General features: G+C 26.8%; 1 protein-coding gene across 2 annotated transcripts; it reads right to left on the minus strand.

Moving 5' to 3' along the window:
• Positions 1 to 1,899: 1,899 nt before the first annotated feature.
• LOC136084526 (uncharacterized) lies at positions 1,900 to 26,224 on the minus strand. 2 transcript variants are annotated; one of them, XM_065804620.1, is made up of 5 exons: positions 25,758 to 26,224; positions 15,899 to 15,988; positions 15,452 to 15,574; positions 8,909 to 9,025; positions 1,900 to 3,235 (listed from the first exon to the last, which is right to left on the minus strand). In XM_065804620.1, exons 1-4 carry the CDS (start codon positions 25,939 to 25,941, stop codon positions 8,943 to 8,945), a joined length of 480 nt encoding a protein of 159 aa, XP_065660692.1. In that variant the 5' UTR covers positions 25,942 to 26,224; the 3' UTR covers positions 1,900 to 3,235; positions 8,909 to 8,942. The 2 variants fall into 2 exon arrangements, with proteins under 2 accessions (XP_065660692.1, XP_065660691.1); XM_065804619.1 differs by lacking the exon at positions 8,909 to 9,025 and having other exon boundaries at positions 25,758 to 26,159.
• Between the last annotated feature and the right edge of the window lie 1,027 nt (positions 26,225 to 27,251).

Consider the following 27,251-nt stretch of genomic DNA (forward strand, 5'->3'; position numbering starts at 1 on the left):
CGCCAAGAAAGTTCTAAATTTGACGCCAAGAAATTTTTAAATTTATGTTTATTTTGATTCGAAAGCCAATTTTTTTAAAAATTTTTATATCTTTTTTAACTTTATAATAGTGTCAGCAAATTCCACAAATGAGTGAAAATTTACAGTAGTTAAGACATTTGCGAATTTAATTTTTGGTATAAATTGAAGTTTTATTAATTTGATCATTCATTTCTGATGAGTCTTTTTTTATAAAACATAGTGATAAATGAAAAAATATAATTGTTAAGTTATTTTCTAATAATTTTTGAATGTCTATATATATATATATATATATATATATATATATATATATATATATATATATACTTCTTTAGCATTCCTGGCTTTACTTCACTTCTTATAATAACGACAAAGTTACTTTTTAAAGACTTTATATCATGTGACTTTGTCGACGTACATTAATAAAGTGACTTAGTTAACGGTATTATTGCACCTTCTAACATCGTGTGCAATTCCTGTCCGCTTTCTCTATGCAACCTTTCTAACTCGACTACTTCTGTCTTTCACTCTAATATATCTTCGCTCTTCCTAAACTCACCTTACTCTCGGTCCGTAGAGCGGGTTATGACGCTTTTTTGGTAGTATGGCAATTAGCCGGAGGAGGATAAACCATAAGACCACATCTTAAAATAAATATACTTTATAATTGTAAATGTCTGGTAAAAATGGGCGCAACTGATTTTACTTGTGCCTAAATAATAACAAATGCGTGGAAAAAAAATCTTGATACATTAAAATACAATAGCTTTTGGACCTTGAAATAGTGATACAATACACCACAATAGTTGTTGTAATTGTTTTTCATCAAAACAATATAATAGTTAATGTAATCACATAGCGTAATTACATCACAGCAATAAAATACAATAGTTTCAAGATTTTAATGTATTGTTAGATCAAAAACAATACATTAACTATTGTAACTGTTTTTTATCACAACTATACAATAAAAATAATTATTGCTTTAATTACTTCTCTAGTATTACAATACAATATTAATATTTTGTAGTGTGTTATTGTATTTAATTTTTACAACTACAACAGTCTTAACTCTAAATCTACATAGAACTGGGTTGCAGGTTTGAACCCTCCTTATTTAGATTATTTTCTAGTTCTAGTGTTTTACTTCTAAGTAGCTTTATGTTTTTTAAATTATTGTTTATTTGTAATAATGTTTATTATTCAAATTTTCATCGAAAGAGCGCATCAATGCGTACACAAATCGACTGATGTAATCACAGTGGAGTGTACATACATCGCTTGAATTAAATTAGGAATATGCGCAGTTGAGTGTATTTACATCGACTAACTTAAATGGGACTAGGCGCAATGGAGTATACATACATCGACTGACTTATATAATAGAGTAATAGAGGCGCAGTGCAGAGTACAACCATTGACTGAGGGTTTAGATTTGGACAGGCATTCTTTTAAATATAAGAAAAGTATCTCAATATTTATTTAATTAGGGTTTATAATTTAAGTTACAAAAAAAAATTATTAAAGTAAATTAAACAGTAGATTTTTAGGTGAATAGTCAAAATAATTAATATCTTATGTTTAAATAAACACGTACAAATAAGAAAAAATTAGTTGTACGTGCATTCCAATAACGCCTACCTAATTAAAAATGGTAAAAACTAACTTTAGACCATACAGGAATTTTTTAAATAATACAATTTAAAAAAAAATAGTCAAAAAATAAAATTTTCATTAAGAATTTTTCTTCATGAATTTAAAAAATATTGCCGAATAATAGATACGACCTATCAATCCTTAACCTTATTGGTTAGAATCATTTCTATGAGATGAGTTAGCAACTTGCGACCTATAAAAGTAGCGGGCATATGATAAGTATTTAGCAATATTATACATTACAAAAGTAATAAAAATTTATAAATTTTTAATATAAAATTAATTTCCAAAAACGAGTAAAAAATATACAATGTAAAATTAAAATATAAAAATCAAAAACGAATCGTCAAAAAATTTACAAAAATACCATAAATAATGTAAAAACGTTTTTTCGAGGTTATAATAAATAAATAAATAAACTGATTAAAAAATTTGTTATATCAAAGGCTTCTAAGATACACAAAGTAAAACTTTTTTGTCTATAATGTTTTATGAAATAAACAAATAAATGAAAAGTGCAACAAGAAATTTCATTAATAAAATTTCTTGTTGTACTTGACTTTTAATAGGATATAAAAATATTTTTTATTTTTTTATCTGAATAATATTTTCATACCCTATTGTAAATAAATATATAAAATCGATATATATATATATATATATATATATATATATATATATTTATATCGATTTTATATGTATGCGCGTGTTTTAATAATTTTCTATATATTACATTTTTAAAAAATAAAACGTCAAATCAAGTTTAATTTGAATAAATATGTCAAAATATAACGGTATTATAAAAACAAAATGCTATTTATATATAGTACTTCTAAGTGTTAACCAGCCTCTATACAGTCCATTTAACGGACCATTACTAATGGTATATAATAAAGGACTTTCTTACATGTAAAAATACTACTTTTTTTTAGAGCTAAAACTCTAGCTAAGGCACTAAATAGTTTCCCAATTCAAGAAAAACAGCTGTAAAATTTATATCCCGGTTAACACACTTTACTATTAATGAGTAGTTAATTAAGTTAAAAATCAATATCTATGTAATTAATAATAAGTACTATTAATGTATTTAGTTTTTAGATTAATGTTGAATAAATGTAAAAAAATGCAAAATATATATATCTTTACTTGTACAATAGTAATATATTTTGTAGCAACTAAACAAAGAGAAACCAATAATGTAATAAATAATCAAAATTTTGATCCAAATAAGCAAACATGTGATCCACTAAAAATCCACATAAATAAGTAAGTTATCCTCTAAAAATCCACAGGAGCAAACATATAACCCGCTAATGATTAGAAGATAACTGGAACAAAATCTGTCAAAAAATTGATTTTTGATATCTTTTAACTCAACGTCAAATTTAATGACGCTTTTTTTTACGACAGTAATGCTTCATATAAAGCATACATTAAATAAATAAGAATACATATCAAACATTTGTTTCCTTTTTAAGGAATGCTATATTTTCCACAGTGACGGCTTTCGACTCTCTACGACCTTCACAATCTGTAGTAACATTTGAAGTATGAATATCTATAACAATGAAAATCGAAGTCATTGGTAAATATTATAATTTATTATGCAAAATATGGTTATATTTATTTAAAAATATATTCACATGCAGCTTACTACATGCTACACCCTATCTATATCCATGCGATATCTATATATACCTTTTAAGCTATTTATACAGGAGTATGTTCCAGAGAATTCTGAACTTCCACTTTCAGAAACTAGAACATTCTGTTTTCAGACATTACAATACTAAAATACTTTATATAATCTAGAGCCAACAAGATTATGATTAAACATTCTTATTTACTATTTACTTATTACTATTTCAATTATTGAATGTTTAAAAATCGAGAATAAAAAAAATAAATAAAACTGCTTAAGGTAGGCATTATCTTAAAATTTGAAAAAAGAAACAGCATTTTACCACTTTGTAAAGAATCTAAATACAGATATGTAAACGTAATAAAAATGTCATTTAAAATTACACAAATGTAAAAATTCCATTTGTGTAACAAACGTCTGTAAGTGCATAGCAATAAGTTGAGTTTGTGAGCGGTATATGGAACGATCGTGTATAATATACTTTAAATAATATAAAAATTACGTTAAGGGGCGGATTTGAACCCTTGGCAAACGACTGATGACAGTACACTAAACTACTGAGCTATTAAAGATATGCAGGTGGTCAGCTAGTATTTAAATAAAATATATGTTTTGTTTTGTTTTTATTTTAATTATTTTATTAAAAATTAGAATAAGGCGCTGACTTTTTGTTGTTGACTTTTCCTGTTTTTTTATTATTTTATTTAGAATTTAATTAAAAGGTTTGCTTTTATTTTACTTATTATATATATTTAAATTCTAAATAATTTATTTAAATCATTCATATTATTGTTTTTATTTCAATTTTAGCATTTAAAATTTAAGTAAAAGGTTATTATTTCTGTTTTTATTTAGAATTTAAATAAAATGTGTTTTGCAGCTTATTATTTTATTTATTTTATTCAAAATATAAAAAAAAGTTTTTTGTCTTTCTAAGTTAGGTCGACATTGCCGAATGCCAACCTAACTGCCTTATATATATATATATATATATATATATATATATATATATATATATATATATATATATATATATATATATATATATATATAAGATTTTTAATCTTTGGGCTCGTGGTTGTCAAGCAAGAACTTGTTTTCGTGACGGCACTTAGAAATAATTTCTGCTTTTTTATTTAATAAATTTTGCGTACCTTAGTATGATATTATGCAAAGTTTTTCATGAAGGCAAAGTAAGCATTTTTTTGTTAGGTTGCTGTAGGTGGGGACTTGTTTAATTATTGACCAAGTTAATTTTGGTGTTATTTTCAAGTTTTGGTTGAATTTTTCATCTTTTTATTTGTGAATGAGTGATTGTGGTTAGCCCATCTTTTCTTCCATTCACCTTCTGCTAGGCCAATATATACTTTTTCTGGGGTGTTAGGGGGGGATACTATACATTTATAAATAACATTAGAGGCTCTACATTTTCATATTATAGGGTAGTTTTCTTTCTTTATGCAATTGCAGGGTGGGTATTCTTTTGGTCTTTCTGAACTAATTTTCTTGTTGTGGCTTTTAATAATGCTCTGTGGAACACAACCTCTTGGTTGGATGTGGACTGTATTGATGTAATGAAACACTTGTTGTATTTCACTTCTTGTATTGATGTTCTTCAATAAAACACTTTGATAAAACTCACTTCGATAAACTGTCTTAATAATACTGACTGATTGACTTCCATATACTGACTGAATTACATTGTCTGAATTACATTGTCGATTTACATGTCTCTTATATAGTAAAATGAACCTGTGTGAACCTGTTCTGGAAGATTCTAGATGCTTCTTTTTGATGCTTCTGAATGCATCTGAATGTTTCTGGATATTTCTGGATGCTACTGAATGCTTCCAGATGCTTCTTCTGGAAACTTCTGGAAGCTTCTGCATGCTTCTAGAAAATTCTGGAAACTTCCTTTAATTATTAAAAAACTTCCGTGAAGTTGACACAGACCAGACTTAAGAAAATGAAACAAACTAAAAAAGTTGCACTTGTTTTGTCCGCTGCAAAATGGTACTTGTCAACGAAATTCTGCCTGTGTGCTGTCACCTGTCAGCTGATTGCTTATGCCATGACATGCTATGACTCCAGACTCCTGAACTGTTTGCTGTGGTAGCATAGTTTGTTTCGTTTTTAAAACATGTAAAATTAGGAACACTTTTTAACATTGTTTGATGTTGGTTGCAAATGTTTTGTCCAATACTGTATATATATATATATATATATATATATATATATATATATATATATATATATATATATATTAAAAAAAAAAAAGAAGTAATAAAATAAATAGAATGAAATCATGTCTGAATTTATGCGTATCTGCAAATATATGTATATATGCTACTTTTGGAGGTCAACCATCCCTTGGCAGTGGTTTGGTGTTTTTGTCAGCAGAAGCGTAAACGCACCAACACTTAGTAATCAGGTTTCATATACAATGACACCATCATTTGACTCTTTAGTTTCTTCTGCACAACCTTTTGGATAATCTAGATATGTATTTGGAAGTATACCGATACAAAAATATTTTTAATACGTTTGATAAATAAGATTTTAATAATCCTGTTTGACAAATAAGATTCCAATGAATATATCTGGCAAATAAGATTAAGTGGGCAGAAGACAATATATTTGTTATGAAAATTATAAACGTTTTTATCTGCATTCTAATTTTTAAACTATTGTCATTTTAGAAATGATATATGTTATCCTCGTCTATATTTTATCAAACCAAGCCCCGGCTAAGTCATGTTTCAACTCCAGTTGCTCACTATTTGTATGGTAGAAAATACTATAATATAGCCTATATTGATACCTGTTATTTAAAAATAATTATATAGTTTTTAAACAAATTCATTATATAGTGGAAAAGGGCAACCCAGTAATAACCGAGGCTTTGGCTAAATAATAATATTAGTAGGAATTGTAAGCTGGGTGCTAATGTTGTAAGCTGGGATATAATGTATAATATATTATACATTAATGTGTATACATTTGTATGTATATATATGTATGTATGTATACATATGTATACATTTTTTATTTATTTAAACACTAACATTATACTAGAGAGCAGAAATTCTTGTACTCTCAAGGATGCTGAATCTTAATATCACATTTAAAAAACTCCTAAAAATGGAGGCTTAAAATGACATTCGTAATGAATATAAGCATGGTTTGCAAAGTTCAAAGCACATAAAATATAGTAGATGTTATGAGTTTTGATTTCCAATATATAAATATAGTTAAACAACATATATAAGTAACATTTTATTATATATATAACAAAAACATAATAATACATAATATAATAACAGATAACATGCCAATATATACATATACATATATAACAGATAACATGCCAATATATACATATACATATATATATATATATATATATATATATATATATATATATATATATATATATATATATATATATATATATATATATATAAATATATATATATATATATATAAATATATATATATATATATATATATATATATATATATATATATATATATATATATTTATATATATATATATATATATTTATATATATATATATATATATATATATATATATATATATATATATATATATATATATATTTATATATATATATATATATATATATATATATTTATATATATATATATATATATATATATATATATATATATATATATATATATATATATAAATATATATATATATATATATAAATATATATATATATAATATATATATATATATATATATATATATATATATAGATCTATAGTTTGTTGTCTTAGGGAAGAGCGGAAGGAAAAAAGTGATTCTTACGCCAACACATACGTCACTTTTAATTACTTTTGACTTTCGTCCAACATTTGCGTGTTGGACAAAAGTAAAAACCATTAATTTAATTACAAATAAATTGTTTTTAAAAAAAACCACAAAAACACAAACTTAATTGACCAGAATGTTTTAAAAACATTCTGAATGTTTTTAACACTATAAACAATGTTTTTATTTTTATTTACTGTAAATCATGCGCGGAGTGTTGCTACATTGACTATCTTATAGCCTGACTCGCAAGGGAGTGCTGCTACATCGACTGACAAATAGCCTGACCCACAAGGGAGTGCTGCTACATCTACTATCTTTTAGCCTGACCCGCAAGGGAGTGTTGCTACATCGACTGAGGGTTTGGTTGGGGCAGGCAGTCTATCAATTAGTAAAAAAAAAAATTCCGGTCTTGCATTTTAATTTTTACTTTTTGTCAACAAAATATGGAAAAAACTTTCGGACAACATCTACGGGTTGTATATATATATATATATATATATATATATATATATATATATATATATATATATATATATATATATATATATATATATATATATATATATATATATATATATATATATATATATATATGTATATATATATTTATATATATATAACAAAGATCCTAGTAATACATTTAGGGAGTCCAATACGAAGTGTTTAATAAACTTTATCGAAAGATAAACACTTCGAAATTGTGAATATGATAACTATTGCTTTAATTATTTGAAGCTGTTTTAAAAATGGTATTTTAAATAAGTTTTAAATATGTTTTTAAACACCTTTAATTTTATATAAATATATGCACAAAAAAGAGTTGCAAGCATTTTAAGTCTTAAATTTTATAAATATATAAACTTTATATATATAAAAATTTTATAAATATATAAATTTTGTATATATAAAAATTAATAAAAATGTACTAAATAGTTACACGCATCAAATTAACAGTTTTATTTAAATTATATAATGTAGTTGAACAAGAGAAAATTAATCTTGATTTCTTTTATTTAAAACATTTGAACACTTTAAATTCCCAAAATTAGAGAAAGTTAAAAGGATGAGATAAGCAAAAAAATTATATTGGACAATTGAACAATGATCTAAAGTAACTGAAAAACTATGGTTTAAAGTCGTTAAAGAGATAAAGAGGAAACCGTTGTTCATCATTAAATTGAATAATGCATTATAAAACAATGTTGTGCGAATTGAAGCCATCATGAATAAAAAAATTCCAGAACATTCTTCAAAAACTTGCATTTCTGTGCAAAAAGAACTATGGGTCACACATTTTTTGTTTTTCAAAAAGATAAAGATCCTAAATGTACTTATTTAAATTCTACCAAAACTATATCACACTAAAGGATAGCAATTTTGCAAAATGGGGTCTCGTTGAATCCTGCATTATTTCAGTACATGCAAGATCCTGAGTCATCTAATGCAGGATTGACATTAGATTTGTGGAATTTAAATTTTGCAGTTAATTTACACAAAAAAGAAACAACAAAAATTAAAGATGTACCAATTTGGTTTGGTTTACTAGCCAATGCTGATGCATCCACCAATGTATATTAATCAATCAATGTCATCGGCCAATGGTGAAGCCGATTAATTGGTTGCTGGTTTTTAATTAATTGACATAGGCTAGTAAGTGAGTCACTGGTGATGTATAGGTGCATGTTATATATGTATTTTACATTCTTAATATTATTATGATACCCTTATATAAATACATTAATACCTATTATTAGCCACAATCAGCCATCAGTACATCATTAACAAAAATCAAATTTAAAACTTGATAGCGCAAGAAATAAACACACTTCATGAAAACGAGGCAGGCTTCGTAAATTTGAAACTTTATATGTAAAATATAAAAATTTACAAAATATATGAAAAAATATAAAAAAATATATAGAACTATTTTAAAAACATTTTTAAAAACATACAAAATATATGAAAATATATTAAAAAAATATATAAAACTATTCTAAAAACAATAATATACTGAGCAAAAGTAAAATTTTATAAAATTTTATAAAGTACAAACAAACAAAATATAAGTTTAGTTTGTTTTGATTTTTACATATCCTTTGAAAAATTTCTGTTCTTCATCAGAGATATTTATATAAAAGTCTGTCCAATCAAAATTATGCTGATAAAACATGCACTGCACTCAAATGTGTTGGTTGATGTATGATGTTACTGAAAACTGTTACATTTGTGAAGCGTCTAAGAAACAATGCTTTATTTACTTTTATTTTAAAATGAATATGCAGTCTATTTGAAACTATTTAAGTTTTAAAAAATGTTTATTTATACTACTATTATTTGTGTGTATCACAGTGAAATTATTTTTTAAAGTTTTAAGGTCATTTTAAATGTTTCAGTATATTTAAAATATTGCAAATCAAAACTTATTTCTATGAAAAATTTAAACAAGTGTGTTGTAAAAATTATTTAGTGAAATATTTGTAGAAGAACAAATATTTCACAAACAAAAAAATAAAAATAAAATATATGAATGTCCATGAATAGAATTTTTGTAGATTAGTTAAAGTTGTGATAAAAATGCAACAAACCATATGTACATACGTATGTACGCATGCATGGAAAAAGGAGAGAGATGTATCATATATATACAGGGTTAGTCAAAAGTTTTGTCTCCCCTTAGTGGCACTTTTTTTGAAGTACATTTTATCTCTTGTCAGCGTTGTAATTTATAGATAATTATTTTCAGTATCTAACCTTGACCTTAATACTGTTGTTTACTGATGTTATTTTTAAAAATATGTTTTTGATATAAAAACTATTTAATTTAATATACGAAGATTTTATTATAAAGCAGGAAGGTAAGAATATTTAATAAGGTGCTGTTATTAAATAAACGTAGTTATTTTATAATGAGCATTATTATTATAAAATGAAAACACGGATTGTTAGGGTTTAGTTTAATGTTCAAAATTTTAAAGGTGAAATTTTCATCATGCATGTCAAAAGTTTTGTCTCCCCCCACCCTAAAATTAAATTTCAATTACAAGCGAAGTATTCTGGAAAACTTATGTTTTGTATTATTATTTTAGATGGGAAAAATAGCTGGTGTCACAAATACAGCTCCTGCTTTAAGAAAAAGAATGGCGGAACTGCAGGTAGCCGGCATGACGAAGACACAAATCGCCAAAGTGTTGGGGTGTCATCAACAAACGGTTCAGCGGTACTGGACAAAATCACCATCATCAAAGTTTAACGACAAGTTTCGTTCTGGTCGTCTGAAGGCTTTGTCACCAGCGTCAAAAAAAATCATCACCGAAACTATAAAAAATAAGTGGGGTTCATCTCCAGGTGCTTGCGCAAGAAAGCTGAACATGTCGCATCGATATCAGGAAAAAAATAAAATCGTATCAGAGTCAACTGTACGAAGATTCGTTCACGAACAACCGTGGAGTAAAATTGCTTATAAACAGCCAATAAAACCCCTACTAACTGCAAAAAATAAAGACGATTGCTTAAAGCTGTGCCAGTGGTTAGACGAAAACGGGTATCTGGACGATAACCATTTGGGGCGTATCAAGAGGAGTCACATTCTTTGGACGGATGAGTCGCCCATCGAACTTTTCCCGACTCCAAACCGACAAAATGTCCGCATTCGCACTGACAACAAAACTAAAATTATCCCGGCGCAGAAGCCAAAAAATGGACTTAAAATTATGGTTGCCGGTGGAATGTCAGGGTATGGTTTGACAAAATTAATAATTGTCCCAGAAAAAGTTATGATCAATGCTGATTATTACATAAATAATATTCTTCCAGTTTATAAAGAAGCTTGTGTAGGAAAACAAGCCGGTAATGATGCTGACTGTCGCCAACTTGTGTTTAGCCCTCAACACGTGTTATTTCAGCAAGATGGTGCTCCAGCACATTCTGCGAAGAAGACCCAGGAATTTTGTCGTAAAAATTTTGCCGCCTTTATCCCAAAAGGTCGGTGGCCAGGTAACAGCCCTGACATGACCTGTATCGAACACTTGTGGGCAAAACTTCAAGACAGTGTGCTGCTTGAACCATGGCCAAAAAATAGGGAAGAACTGGTACGCCGTGTTCAAAAAACTTGGAAATCGATGGATGGTGATTATCTGAAGGCTCTGGCGGAATCTCTGCCGAGTCGTGTTGAGGCTGTTCGAGCTGCAAATGGAGGACATACTAAGTACTAAGCATGAATTATATTATTATTTTATTGGTTTATGTATTGTTGTGTTTAATAAATATGTATTTCTTGCAAATCATTACTTGTTTTTGTATTAAAGTTGAAATTGTTAGACCAGTGGGGAGACAAAACTTTTGACTAACCCTGTATATATATAATATATTATATTATTTTAATTTTTTATATTTTTTTTTTTTTTTATTTTATTTATATTTATATTTTTTATATTATGACTATATTTTATTACTTTTTTATATTTTATTTTATTATTTTAAAATTTCTATAAGCAGTAAAAACTTTATAGCACTTTGTCAAATTTTTAATCAAATAAGTAATGTTTTTAATAAATGAATGGATAGCTAGTGTGAAAACATAAAGAAAACGCTTGTCTAAAGAACTTTTTCATGGTGTAATAAATGACGCTTGCTATGTATATATTCTTGTAACAGTAACATTACAAACATATGCTTGTAACAAGTATAAAACCAAATTGTTTATTCAATAAGTAATTCAAAAAATAAACAGATATATATATATATATATATATATATATATATATATATATATATATATATATATATATATAGAGAGGCTTCGGCAGGAGTAAATGAGTGCAAGAGTGGAGAAAAGCTCCCCTAAAATAAATATGGCGAGCCATATTCATTTTCAGGGGAGCTATATATAAACACACACACAAATATATATATATATATATATATACATATATATATATTCATATATATATATATTCATATATATATATATTCATATATATATATTCATATATATATACAGATCTATATACATTATGGTGGGGCAGAAAACACCAAAGTAAAATAAAGACAATAACATAATAATTTTTCTGGTTTATTTTGATATGTGTATTTTAACAATGTAATTTTTTTTTATGGGTACGCCTATGGTCAGTCCCAGCAGTCCATTAATTAGAAAATTTATAATTTTTGTTTATAATAATGGGTAGGGTCACTTACAAATATTTTAAAGATATCTTAAGGGTTATTTTTGTAGCCTGATATATTTATTTTTATGTATTAGTTTATGTTTTGTTTTATTGCAAAAGATGATGGAAATGGTCGACCCTACCCATTTAAATACATGATGTTTATATTTCGGAGGTGGAGGGGGGGGACGTCTGTGTACTATTTTTTCCTATGTATTATAAATAAATAATATTTTTAGATTTGCATTTATTTTTTAAAGAATGATTATTTTAAAGTTTTCAACCAAGATTTTTTTTTCTGTTGTCTGAAATTTTAGCCAATGATCTGCAACAACTAATAAATTAGCTTTGCTATCTTCTTTGTTTCTGAAAGTTTCAATGAAGTCTTGACCAAGTATAGCACATTCTGCACTATCATTTACAACAAGAAGACCAGTGACATAATTTTTAAATCTAATGTAACCCAAAAAATTTTCCCAGTTTGATGAACTGATTTTAAGCCATTCTGTCTCATGTAATGTCATTTTTAATAAATCAAATAAAAACCAGCTTTCAGGACCAATAAAATCTTCAATATTTTTTGTTATTTTTTTTTTGATTGTCAGTAAAAATTTCGGAATTCAGTTTCCCCATCTTATAACTGGTGGGCTTCGCTGTTTTAACTAATTTAAGAGCTAATTTTTGTAGCTGATCTACAGATAAACATTTATCAGGAAGACACATAACCACAAATCTTTCATTTAAATACTAATTGTGCTTTTAAAGTGATTTTAGTACGGCTTCTGCTGGTTTAAAACTGAATTCAGAATATTGCATCATTTCATTAATAGCTTTTAGATCTAAAGAAGGTGCTATGGCAGGGATTGGAGCTTTAATAAACCATGGAACATAAAATGTGCTGTAAATGAAGCAATTTCATAAATCAGCTTTCCCTCTTGCAATGATATTATGTTAGGACCTAAGTTACTGAATTGTGGCTGAAGAAGATTATATGTTAAATAATAAACTCCCTGTGCCACAAACCTGGCATGATGCGAAGCCATTGGAAATCTAAATTGAAATTTTGTTACTTTGCCACCTAACCAAAGAACTGCTAATTGAATAAAATACTGGTAGTCATTTCTTGGAAATATATCATTATCTAATTTTGAAGGTGATGGCGACAAGCCATCCAAATTAAAGCTTTTCCGCTCCACTGCTCAATTAGAGTACAAGCATTTTAGTCAACCAGTATTTGTAACTGTGGTGTCAAAGGACAGACAATTAACATAGTCAAATAGCTCTCAGTCTTGTAAAGTTTTTTTGATTGCTTTCCCCCAAGAGACTCAGCAGTGCCATCTTTCACAAATTAAAATACCCAAAAGTTGGGATTCTGAGAGATCTGGTAAACTGATTAGTACAGGTACTCTTTCAACTTTTTTCTTACCAAGTTCTTTCATTTCTAACATAACTTTTGAGTCAAAATGCACAGTAAGACTTTTACCCTTAGCCACTGTGCTCCAGTTGTCTTGAATATTACAGGCAGTTTTTCTTATACTTAATTTTTTCTGCCTCAAAATACTTTCGTTAGAAATAGAAAAATCATCTGTCGTTCCAGAACTATTATTTATAGAGAAGGAAGAGTTGCACTCAGTGCAGTCGAACTTATTCCCTATTGTGACGCTGTTGGACCTAAAACTTGTCCGATATTTTTTGTAACAATAAGAGGAACAACATAAGATTTTCTAATTTTTCGAGAAGACTGTAGATACTCTTTATCTTGGTTATCATCTAAAAAATTTAAAATTTTTGTTGTGTTTTCATATTTCTCAGTAACTAACTCTTTCTGTTTTCTTATGGACTCTTTCGTTCTTTGATTTTTTATTTTCATTTCTCTTTTTGTTTTGTTTTTAAAAATTTTTGTGAAATTTTATCTTTACCTAACATTTTCTGAACATGCACTCCTTTCTGGTCGTTAAGAAAATCTGCATCTTCTCTTCTAGTTTTTATATCTTTAGTTTTATCTTTCATAATACCTTCACAATTCTTTTGACTTATAATATCAAATACCTCCTCTAGCATTCTTGAAAACTGTTCTCTTTTTAAAACTAAATTTGTACTTGAATGGTTTCTGTGTTTGTTTAAATCTTTTCTCTTCTTTAAGTCAACAATCTTGTCTCTAAAACAAATGTAGAAGAATGCATTAAAATTAATGTAATTTATTATAAATATATAAAATTGTATGACTTTATAATTGTTACTTATATAACATAAATTTTAAATTGGATTAAACTAAAAATTAAAAACCTGATATGCTTGTCAGTATTAATAAAAGGAATTCCTGCTTTTTGCCATATTTTCTTCAACTCATAAACAACGCATGGTAAACATTTTTGGAGACAACTGCCTATTTCAGCACATTGTGCCGTAAAGAAATCACCAAGAGGACATGAAGCTATACTAACTGAGGAAATGTTTGGAAAATCAGCTCTTAGCATAAGATCTCTGTAATGGTAATATTGCAATACAGTTTTTTTAGTTGGCAATTGTATATTCGGTATTGTTCCAATTTTTTTTTCCAACAAGAAAACTTCACGATGAGATATTTTTCCAAAACTATTGCTCGTTGACATTATTTTCATATATGCTAAGATAAAAATTTTTAAAATTACCAATTTTTTTAACTTAACCCCTACCTCCCAAATACAAACATCATGTATTTAAATGGGTAGGGCTGACCATTTCCATCATCTTTTGCAATAAAACAAAACATAATCTAATACATAAAAATAGATATATCAGGCTACAGAAATAACCCTTAAGATATCTTTAAAATATTTGTAAATTCCCTGCCCCTTTATTATTTACAAAAATAATAAGCAATCGTGAAACTTAAAGTTGAAGAAAAAAGTTGGATAAGCGTTTTTTACTGATTTATTATTGCTCTGTTCTTTAAGAACATTGAGCACTTTATTTGTAAAAGACACTAACATAATTTACGCACACACACACACACACACACACACACACACACACACACACACACACACACACACGCACACACACACACACATATATATTAAAAAGCATTTTGCATTGTCGAGCAAGTATTGTATGCAAATATAAAATAATATTTTACTTACATCGAATAATAAACTGTTTCAACCGATTTTTGGATAGAAAAATAAATATGAAGGTTCCAATAATTACAAGTAATACAAAAGTTACTAAACAAATTGCTATGATGAGAGCAGTCACTGTGTTTTCTATAAAGAAAGTTGAATATTTTGTATATAATTTGTGGAATATAGTAGAGAGCATAAAATTTTACTGAAATGTTAGGGTTTAGGCATCTTATTATTATTATTATTATTAGGCATAGGTAGGATCTATGTATTGAAAACATTTAAACAGCAAAAAAAGATGTACTTAATTTTATTAATTAAAATTATAGAAGAACAAAATATAACATAAAAACTTTCATTTTATTTATAAATAAATACTAGTAGCAAAATATATATTTTTATCAGGTATTTATCAAGTCAATATTAAAAAAATTTATTTCTACTCTCATAAGTATAAAAGTAAACCTAATTGGTTAACTGTTTCTTCACTTTTTTTCTTTAGATTTCCATTATATTTTATTAGTTTTTGATTTCTATGCAGTGTTGAGTTAAGTCCTAAATTAAATGGTATTTATACCGTTATTTAACACATTATTTATACCGATATGTATGAATAATATATAATTTCAATGTGTACACACTAAACTATATATACCAATACACAGTAGGGTGTCAAAAAAAAAAAAAAAAAAGACTATACCCTCAAGTGTTTAGGATTTGTAGGATTTGATCTGTAGAAAAAGAAAATACCCATATGTTATGGTTCATTTAGTCAACAATTGCAAGATGTATATTTTGAAAATTTGGATTTAACAATTTTTTCCGTATTTTTGTTACTGTTGCTTTAGTAATAATTGTCATGAAAAAAGCATTGCTGTTAAAATCATACAGAAAGATTTATTAGATAGCTTAAGAATGTTTATAAATTGTTCTAATAGATTTACTTGTTAAATAATTTCAACTAGTGCAGAAGTGTTCACAATATCATTTTTTTTTTAATATGGAATGTTCAAAAATGGAAATAAAGCAAGGTTCAAAGAGAAAATCCAACTTCTCTATTAGTCCTAGAAGAACTGTTTACCTTCTTAATTATCCTATAAAGAAATTGCCAAAAACCCAACTGCCTTCTGAGGGAAATGTGTTGAGATATTATTTTTAAACTCTGAAAAAAGCTGCAGATTCAGGCCATCAAAGTTTCACATTGCGTGTCCACAAAAACGTCTTGGATTTGAACTTGTGTGTTATAAAGAAGTTTGTGTTGATCATGTTGGGATCAATTGTGTTGTTGCCAAAGTTATTTTTGTATGGATCAAAGCAGGTTTTGGAGATTATATTCAGAAGGGAGCTCAAGTAAGGTAATTAGTAACATTTAAAATAATGAATATTTTTTCAGTTTGTACTCGTTTTTTGTTAGCAATAAAACAATTTTTTTTATTATTTACTTAGGGACAAATTAAAGAAGTTCATTAAAAAATACACTAAAATGCTAAAAATGAAATCACTTGAGTTCAAAGATAAAACAAAGCACAACATTCTAGTAGAAGAATTTAAATTCGAATTAAGTAATCTTTTTATATTTCAAAAATGGATCTTAAACAGAAAATAAGAGCGTCTAATAATGATATAGAAGTAGTTAAAAATGACCTAGAATTTTTTAAAGACCAAATGAAGGAAAGGAAAATGTTCATTGAAGAAAAAGATGATGCAGCTTACAGAGCTAGAACTGAAAAGAGGAGATTCAGCTTTCTAACTATTGAAAAACAAAAAAAAAGAGATTCATAGAGTTCAAGGAAGCCTGGAGATAGTAGTATATCAATATGTAGTGAAAATTGGGTTTGAAACAGCTGACTGCAAATTTGACTCTTCTGATTGCATTTGACTCAGCTGACTGCATTTGACTCTTGAAACAGCTGACTGCAAATTTGACTCTTCAACAGATGATGAATTTAACAAAAACTTATAAAGAAAAAAAAAAGGTAATTGTGAACTAGTACATTATTAAAAATAATTTTTATTTATAATCAAGTATTGATTTTATTTCCAGAACAACTTTATAATTATTAGAGGCATATTAACTCAACAACAAATTTAAATAAAAAATTAATTCATTAAACATTTTTAGATTAAAGAAAATGACTAAAATAATCATAGAACTTACTCCTGATGGGCTTATTGAAGCAACATCAATTGTGGCAGCAAAATATAATATTGAAATATGACCTCAAACCGCAATTATGTCTGCCATTCTTTCCAAATCTAGTGTTAATTTTAAAGAAATAAACATCTCTAGGTCTTCTATTCACAGAAAACGGTTTCAGATAATTTAGTCAACAGGGGACCTTCTGAAAAAGCAAACAACTGATTTACTAAAAGGTAAAAGCCTAGTTTACATTTTGACACTAAACTAGTTAAAGAAATTTCAGAAGACCTTCAAATATCTGTTGTTTATGACAGATTGGCTGTGAGCGCTAGTTCTCCAGTTGCTCCAGATTGTGACAATATATTGCTTGGGATTGTCCAATTAAAAAATGGTACTGGAGCATGTCAAGCAATTAGAATGAATAGAAATAGAATATTACGAGTGCGTTAATCAATTGTTTGCTTGCTGCTGCAATACAACCAGTAGTAACACAGGGATATATGTTGGAGCAATTCAATTGCTGAGCGTAAAACTTTACATCCCTTTAACATGATTATTATGCAGGCATCACATATATGAACTGCATATGTATCACTTCATTGAAATACTCACAAGAAAGAAAAAAGGTCCCCATACAGCATTATATTTCATAGTTAAAAAGAAAGTGGAACAAAGTTCGTACTGAAGTGAACACTCTAAATGAGTTGAACCTAGAAGTTGCTTCAGTGTTGCACACTCTTGCAAAAGATGGCCTTACTTTCTGTTCAAAAGCTCTGCTCAAAAATACTTTTGCAAGAGGTAATTATAGAAACCTTTGCCAGCTTGTTATTTTTTATCTTGGTGGAAATGTAAATAATTTTAAATTCCATCAACATGGCACTTGTCATGAGGCACATTTTATGGCAGATGTACTTTACCTCCTTACATTGGAAATGACAAAAAATGTTGTTAAAATAATGACAGAAAAGAAAGAAAATGAGGTACAGAGGGGAAGTTTTTTTACCGCTATTCTTTTTGCACAGTAGTTCTTAAAATACAAGAACAATATGATGACCAGTTAGGACAGTCTTTAACAAAGAGTATAAAAAAACGCTCTTGGTACTTAACTCCTCAGCTTGCTGTGTTAGCGATTGGAGATCGTAACGTTAAAGACAATGAAAAAAAAAAAATTCATAATCTACTTAAATTTCCTATGCCTACATTCCATATTGGGTACCCTCAAATTACTTCAGTTCTTGATTCCAAAACAACATTATCTCTTCTGGATGGTCCAGAGTCTTGATATCTACTAAAATTATTGGAATTTTAAAAGTTGAATCAAAGGCAAAATATAAGGCTAGTTGCAAAAAATCATAGAAAAAAATTACAAGCAAAAATGCCAAAAGATCAACTCACAAAAGCATATACTTTATAACTGTTTTCCTATGCGTTTAATTTAATAAAAAAAAAGGTTTCTAACAATGTGATTTATTTTTTCTCGCTGCAATGGTTGTTCATTTCATTTTTTAATTCTGCTTACAAATTTAGAAAATAAATTTGTAAGTTGGTGTTTTTCATGTTTATTGAAGGAAAATTATCTTAGTAATATGCGCAATAAAACCGTAAAAAAATATAAATTTATAATTACACATCTAGCAAAGTTGCTAACTTTGGATCAAAATTTTTTATATATTCTATCTTTATAGACCAAATCACATAGTTTGGAGGGTATAGTCTCTTTTTTCAAAATTTTCATTATTTTTGGGACACCCTAATATACAGGGGTTAAAGTGAAGCAGTGAGAGACGGGATGAGGCAGAATCTATCGAGGCATATGCTTTTATGAAGCACTTGTGTATGCCATACTTTTTACTTTTTTAAAACAATATTAGCATTTTTATCATAAAAATTGAAATTTTATTTCAAATTATTTGCAAAAAACATTAAACTCATGAATTCTTATCAACATAATACAAAAAGAAGTAATTGATCCTATTTCAAGAAAATCAGAAACATTTATTTTTTTAAAAACATAACTTGGCATCAAGTACTTTTTGAATACAGAGGAAAAAAAATTTCAGCATTAAAAAGTAAGAACTATAAAATAAAAAAATAAATTTAACTGAAAATAAAACAATTACATTAAGTAAACCTAAAACGAATCTAAAACAAAACACTTATCACTTAAAGGCATGAAATACATTTTAATTATCATGGAGATATTTATAGATATCATATCAATAACCATCTCCATGAGACTTTTTGTCTCTTTTGTAATGTTCAGATACCTGTGTCTTGTGTATAACAATTCTAATAAGTGTGAGTTGAAACTTAATGAATGTATTTTACTTTCTATATTGTGTATCTTTATATTGGAAGGTTGTCTTGCCTCATGCCCTCAATTCCATTTGTTCTTTAATCAACACCACTACTAATCAAATTCCTCATGAAAATTCTGCTACAGGACACTCAATCTTGTCATGGCTCGCCCAACTCGGCAAGATGTTATTGAGACGTTAAAAATTCGAAGTATGAAACTAATATACATGAGGTATTCTAATGGAAGCAAACCCACAATATGTGTTTATTAAGCATGTCAGCAGTTGTACATCTACAGTTTTTATTTATTATCTTACACTACTAACCCAAGACTCACTTACAGTTATCATGGAAACACCAAATTTAAGCTCATTGGAAAATTATTAATAGAATCAGTTGTTACAAGTTACAAACCAGTTACAAGAACAAGTGAGTCTGGTCATTGGATATTCCTACAATATCCAGTGAATCAATTCAACATCAATTGATTTTCACCGTTTGACATACAGTAAGCTCTGATCTGCCATGTCCAATTAGGTTGAAACTGATATTTTACCAAGACAATCAATTCAAAAGCACATAGCTTCAAAATCGGTTTGATTTTTAAACAATGAACTTAGCCCAAGTAGCCACTACTTAAAGGTGTTGGGGAGAATGCGATGAAATGGAATATTATTATTGTTGTTTTATTAATATTTCTTCTTATTGTTTTAATTTTAAAAAAATTTAAAAAGTAATGAATTAATTACATTAATTATCTGTCTTTTGTGGTTGATAACAATAATATATATACATATATATATATATATATATATATATATATATATATATATATATATATATATATATATATAACTATTATATATTATATATATATATATTATATATATATCTATTATATATATATATCTATTATATATATATACATATATATTCATATATATTCATATATATATATATATATATATATATATATATATATATATATATATATATATATATATATATATATATATATATATATATATATATATATATATATATATATATATATATATATATATATATATATATATATATATATATAAATTAGTAAAAACACTTATCTAATTTTTTCTTTCTTCTACACAGTGTTTCTCCATCAGTAGGTTCATCAGGAAGAATCTGATTCTTCCCAAATTATTTTCGCTATGTTCTTTAAGAACATTGAGCACTCACTTTGTAGAATACACTAACATAATTTATATATTTATATATATATATATATATATATATATATATATATATATATATATATATATATATATATATATATACTCTAGCGCTATTTTTTTTTTTTTTGTTAATTCACCTCCCCAAGGCCCAGAAGGCTACTACAGACAACTAGGCTACTTAATTGTGGTTAAAACCCTCTCTCAACTCTATAACTCCGAAACACGAAACTTGACAAACAAGGCCGTTGCGCGAAGAAACAAGTTGAGAGCGGTACTACCAGGGACGTGGACGCACTTTTCCTACTTTGATTTTTTTTTATGACCCAAAACAGCAATTTCATATATTTTGAGTGCGTCTAATAATGCTTCCATTATTTTATATTTGTATAAACTTTTATTTGGGTAGCGTCAGGCAAGATTTTGTGTAGTTTCTTTTTAGAAACATATATACACATAGATATTTTTTTGAAAGAAGAAAAGTTAATCTGATTTTTATATAACTTCTATGTATAGTTACTAAACTTTTTAATGGATTGTTTTGTTCCTAAAAATATGGTTGATGTTCTCACATGAATTTGTAGTCAAGAAAATATTGAGCCCCCTTTTTTTATTATTCAGATAGTTTTCTACATGCATTTTCTATGCACATGGCAAATTTCACCAAAAAAGAAATGGGAACAGATGGTTTAATTAGTATTATTTTAAGTCTAACCCTTTTTTTAGGTAGCCCTAGGCAAACTTTTTCTTTGTGGTAATTCTTTTTGGAAAACATATATAAATCTAGACTACTTTTTAAAAGAAGAAAGGTTAAGCTTTATTTTTATATGGTTATTATGCATGGTTACAATACTTTTTGATGGGTTATTTTGCTGAAAATAATGCAAGAAAATTTGGTTGATGTTCTCATGTGAATTTGTAGACAAAGAAATGTTGAGCCCCCTTTTTTTATTGTTCAGGTAACTTTTTACATGGATTTTTTATGCACATGCCAAATTTTAAGGAAAAATAAATAGGAGTAAATAGTTTTATTAATGTAGCACTTAAATAATGTAGCAATTAAATAATGTAGCACTTTTGGTATCTAATTTCTGTTTTTCTGTTGTTTTTTTTCGGCAAGAAAAGTAAGGGGACAGATCGAGGAGCCAATTTTATAAATAAAAATTATTGCAATAATGTATTATTTTGATTTTTGTTATTAGATTTATATTAAAATGGAAAAAAATTTATAAAACTTTATTGGATTCTCTTGCAGATAGTGAGTTTATTGGATTCTCTTGCAGATAGTGAGTTTAATTTATCTTTTTTCATAATACTATTATTAACAACTATTTCTACAACAAAAACAATAATGATAAACATAAAACGTAATATTATCCAGTGACAATTTTATTAAGACACTGCATATAAGTCATAAAAAATCACACTCTTAATTGGTTTATTCTTAACAAAAAAACTTGTCTTTTTCAAATATAATAAAAGATATTATAATTATTATTATACTTTATCATTTTCAGATCGCATACTTCTTTATCTTTGGATTATTGTTTAAATCTTTATACAAGCATGCCTAATGTTTATTTCTTGTTTAGATTCTAGCACACTATTTGAGGATTTTTTAAGATTTTGTATGTATAAATCACACAATTTATGGGTTAAATCATAAAAAAATCATGTTAATCATTAAATACAAAGATAAAGTAGTATACAGTAAGTAAATTTAAATTAGTAAATAGACTATTTAAAGTATTTTAAATACTTTAAAAACATTAAGTCAATGTTTTTTATTTATTGTGCACTACTTTATCTTTTACCTTTTAAGTCTTTATGTTTATTGTTTACATAATTATATAAACAATTCTAGTGTTAGCTTGTTGTTTAAAAATATAGTTCCTTTATACGTTCATTGTTTATTTTCATTTTGTTAATATAGTTGTTGCACACAAAACTGATTTGATGATTGTTACTTGTGCAACTGTTGATAATTTCATTGTGTTTTGTGTAATTTTTGTACATTTTTTATGTTATCTTTAGTCCAATCTACACAGCCTACAACCGGTAAGTTTGTATAGCATAACTTTTGGTAATGATTTTAGAATTACAAATATAAGCATGTATGCTTTGGTTTAATTTATATTCTTAATCTTCACTCCTTTAATTAGTTGCAATGGTTAGTAATTTTAAAAGCTAGTACTTTTTAATCTGTGAATAGATTTAATACTAATTTCAAATAGCAATATTTATTTTTTATTACAACTTTTAAACTTAAGCTGCATCTTCATCTGAAGCAAGTGGTAAGTTTAACAATTTATACTTTTTAATATGTATGCATTTCTCGACAATTGCAAATTTATTTTTTATTAAAACTTTTTAATCTTAGTTCCATCTTCAACTGCATCGGGTGGTAAGTTTAAAAATATTTTTATTGTAGACTACAAAAAACTTGTTCATATATGTATGTTTTTCACATATATTCTTATATTTTATTACACCTTTTTAACCTTAGTTCTAACTAAATCTGCTGCAACTGGTATGTTTACAAAATATTACTTTCTAATATGTTTATGCATTTCTCAGCAATTGCAATATTTATTTCTTATTACAACTTTGTTAACCTTAAGTTACATCTTCAGCTGCTACAAGTGGTAAGTTTAAAACTATTATTTTCTAATATGTGTATGACTTATAAATTGTAAATAAACTATTATTACAACTTTTTTTTACCTAGTTCCACAACCTTCACAAGTTGCACAACCTTCTGCTGGTAAATTATTTATTTAGAAATATTTCTCAATGATTATTGAATTCCCGGAGTCCTTGCCGCCATTATACCTAAGGACTCCAGGTTCAAAAAACAGTTGTTTCTCTAACCTAAAAGTCTTAATTTTTTTCTATCAGTAGTCCATAAACATATTTATATTTTTTAGAGCTCCTGAATATCAAAAACTAGGATAAAGTAATCTTTTTGTGACTCAAATCCAGAGTCCTTTTTGGGTTCCGCATCCCTGATTTATACTATGCTATCCCTAAAAGTGTCATAAAAGAGGAATCAATAGCAGTATTTAAATTTTTACGTGTATAAACATTTGTTAAGCTATCATCGATTTATTAGTTGTTTGTTTTATTTTCTCAGCTACAGGGATTGGTTTAAATTAAATGTAACAACATTCAGTACTAATCTTTTTAAGATTTATAATTTAGAGTTTACATATCAGGCCTATTGTAGATATAGGTCCCAGCATCTTTGACCCACCATCAATCATTCATTGCAGTGAGTCGAATTAGGAGGGCAGGATAATGAGTTGATTTGATGGCCCTATCATCCTCCAAACAAAAGTGCTGGAAGCAACAGCAGAAAGGGTAATGAAAGAGGTCATGACAGCAGATGATATCAAAGACTTATTGTTTTTGTGTGTGTGTTTTTTTTTTCATAAAGGCAATTTATACACCAGTTACAATTTTGTAAAGTGTTGAAATATATATTTTATTTTTTATACTAGATTTGATCATTTTTGTAAAGATTAAATACTTAAAAGAATGAAATTTTGATAGGGTGTGTTAAACCTTCTTCACAACACAACACCCAACTCTCAGATAGACCTCTAATATTTGCTAGTGATCTGAAATAAAAAAATATTAACTTGTTCTATAAATATTACCATAATGTATAATATTTCATAAAAAAATACTCTTTTTTAAAAAAAATTGTTTTTTTGTAAGGCATAGGTGGTGGATTGGCACACCCCCTGTTGCCCTCGATGTGTCCTTTAGAAGCTTATATAAAATTATACCCCATTTTTACATTTATCTTTTGATACCAAGTTATGATATTAGAACAAAAATTGACAAAGTTATAACAATTTATGTAGAGAATATATATATATATATATATATATATATATATATATATATATATATATATATATATATATAGATTTGACCACAGTTTTATCAAGAAATCTGTATATCGAAAATGTGCTAATAAAAACATCATAACTTTTTATAGAATCGTTTGATTTTTATAACTTTTTCACCTTTAAAATGCTGTATTAAAGGGCTTCTTGATGATATATAACATTCTAGTATGTGATCAATTTAAAAAAATCAGTCCACGTACCTAATATATATATATATATATATATATATATATATATATATATATATATATATATATATATATATATATATATATAATAGTAATAATTTATATATATAATAGTAATAATTTTATAATATATAATAGTTATAATATATATATATATATAATAGTAATAATTTTGTTGATAAATACCGGGATATTATTCTCAATACAGAGTAAAGCAAACTATATTATGTAAAATTAAATAATAACGCCTGGTATTTCAAGAAATATGACTCTGAGTTTCACATCTAAGGCGACCATCAGATGTAACATCTTTGTTTCTTTAATTACCAGGTGTTATCATTTAATTTTATATATATATATATATATATATATATATATATATATATATATATATATATATATATATATATATATATATATATATATATATATATATATATATATATATATATATATATATATATATATATATATATATATATATATATATATATATATATATATATATATATATATATATATATATATATATATATATATATACATACATATATATAAACATAAATATACTTTCGGTGGTCTCTTGAAGAGCTTTTTCAATACGTTTACAATTGATATCAGGACAGCAACATTTTTCACATCCGACGTAAACATTGCGGACTTCTTTTTGATCGTCAGATGAACAATGACAAGATAGTTTGCAATCTAAATCGCCAGATGGAGTTGAAAATTTCTCCTCATTTAAGCATGTCATGAAATTTTCTGGAGAGAAAAAATGACAACTGTACAAGGTAAACTGAAAAAAATGTTTCAAAAATCATTCCTTGTTTGTGAAATAACTTCAATAAAATTTCAAGCAATAATGCGTGAAGTGCGACTGCGATAGTCTATTTGAGTTAAATATTCAAAGTTAAATATTCAAAGTTACTCATGACTATACGTCATTAAATGACTATGTATTTAAAGACATACGCCATAGGCTATCACATATATATAGAAATATATGGAAAATAATTCCAAAGGAATTTTCTAAAGCTTTTTAGAAAATTCCTTTGGAATTACATTAACTTTAAATACTATGACACATGGCCTACTTAAATACACGGCCTTCTAATCTGCTTAAATCGAAAAAAATAGAAGGCCAGTTAAAAAAACGAATATTCCATTATATGGACTAACTTTCTCAAAATATTTTAAATATTGCGCTATCAATGTTAAGTAAGTATATCTGGAACAGGATAAAAATTTTCGCGTTAGATTAATTGACATCTCTACTAAACTTCAACAACTTAGTATTGTTATTTGTGGCTACTTTTTAATTGTTAATAATAATAATGGTTAATAAATGCTGTGTTGTTGGTTGTAATAACCTCCAATTATAATGGTGTGAAGTAATACCAGTCTTGGGTTTTCCAAAAGATGATGACTTGAGAAAGTTATGGGTTAGATTTGTAAATAGAAATTGTTGGACTGTACTAAATCATCTGTGATCTGCTTTAAACATTTTGATGAAAGTTTCATATACAAAGGAGCATCAGAAAAACGATTTCGTTTGTTGTATAATTTGAAGCCTGTTCCTACAATATACCCGACCAACATTGCAACAGCTTCACTTCCAGCTATGTAGGTACGCGGAAATCGCGTTTTACGGAGCCGATTTTTGTGCTAAAATTTTGTTCCACGTTTTTTTCACTTTTTTAAGGTAGCGTCAGACAAACGTTTTTTTTGTGGTGTTTTTTTTAGAAACATATATAAACCTAGATATTTTTCTGAAAGAAGAAGGGTTAATCTTGATTTTTATGTGGCTTTTAATGTATGGTTACTAATTTTTCATGGTTTGTTAAGGTCCTGAAAATATAGTATATGTTCTCACATTAATTTATAGTAGAAGAAATGTTGAGCCCGCTTTTTTTATTATTGATTTTACTTTCTACATGCATTTTCTAAGCACATGCCAATATTCAAAGAAAAAAAAAAGGGAGCAGATAGTTTACTATGTGTTATTCTACAAATACCACTTGTTTTAGGTAGCCTTAGGCAAACGTTTTTTTGAGGTATTTCTTT

This window comes from Hydra vulgaris, chromosome 09, assembly GCF_038396675.1.
Source record: "Hydra vulgaris chromosome 09, alternate assembly HydraT2T_AEP".
In the NCBI taxonomy this organism is placed as follows: Eukaryota; Metazoa; Cnidaria; class Hydrozoa; order Anthoathecata; family Hydridae; genus Hydra; species Hydra vulgaris.

Bases quoted from the DNA above. Each gene is read 5' to 3' on its own strand.
- LOC136084526 (XM_065804619.1), bottom strand. From the start codon at position 25,941: ATGACATGCTTAAATGAGGAGAAATTTTCAACTCCATCTGGCGATTTA. The intron at 15,989-25,757 runs GTATATTTATGT...CATTTAATTTAG, and splicing joins TCTTCAAGAGACCACCGAAA to GACTTAACTCAACACTGCAT. The intron at 3,236-15,451 runs GTAAGTAAAATA...TCATTGTTATAG, and splicing joins GAAACAGTTTATTATTCGAT to ATATTCATACTTCAAATGTT.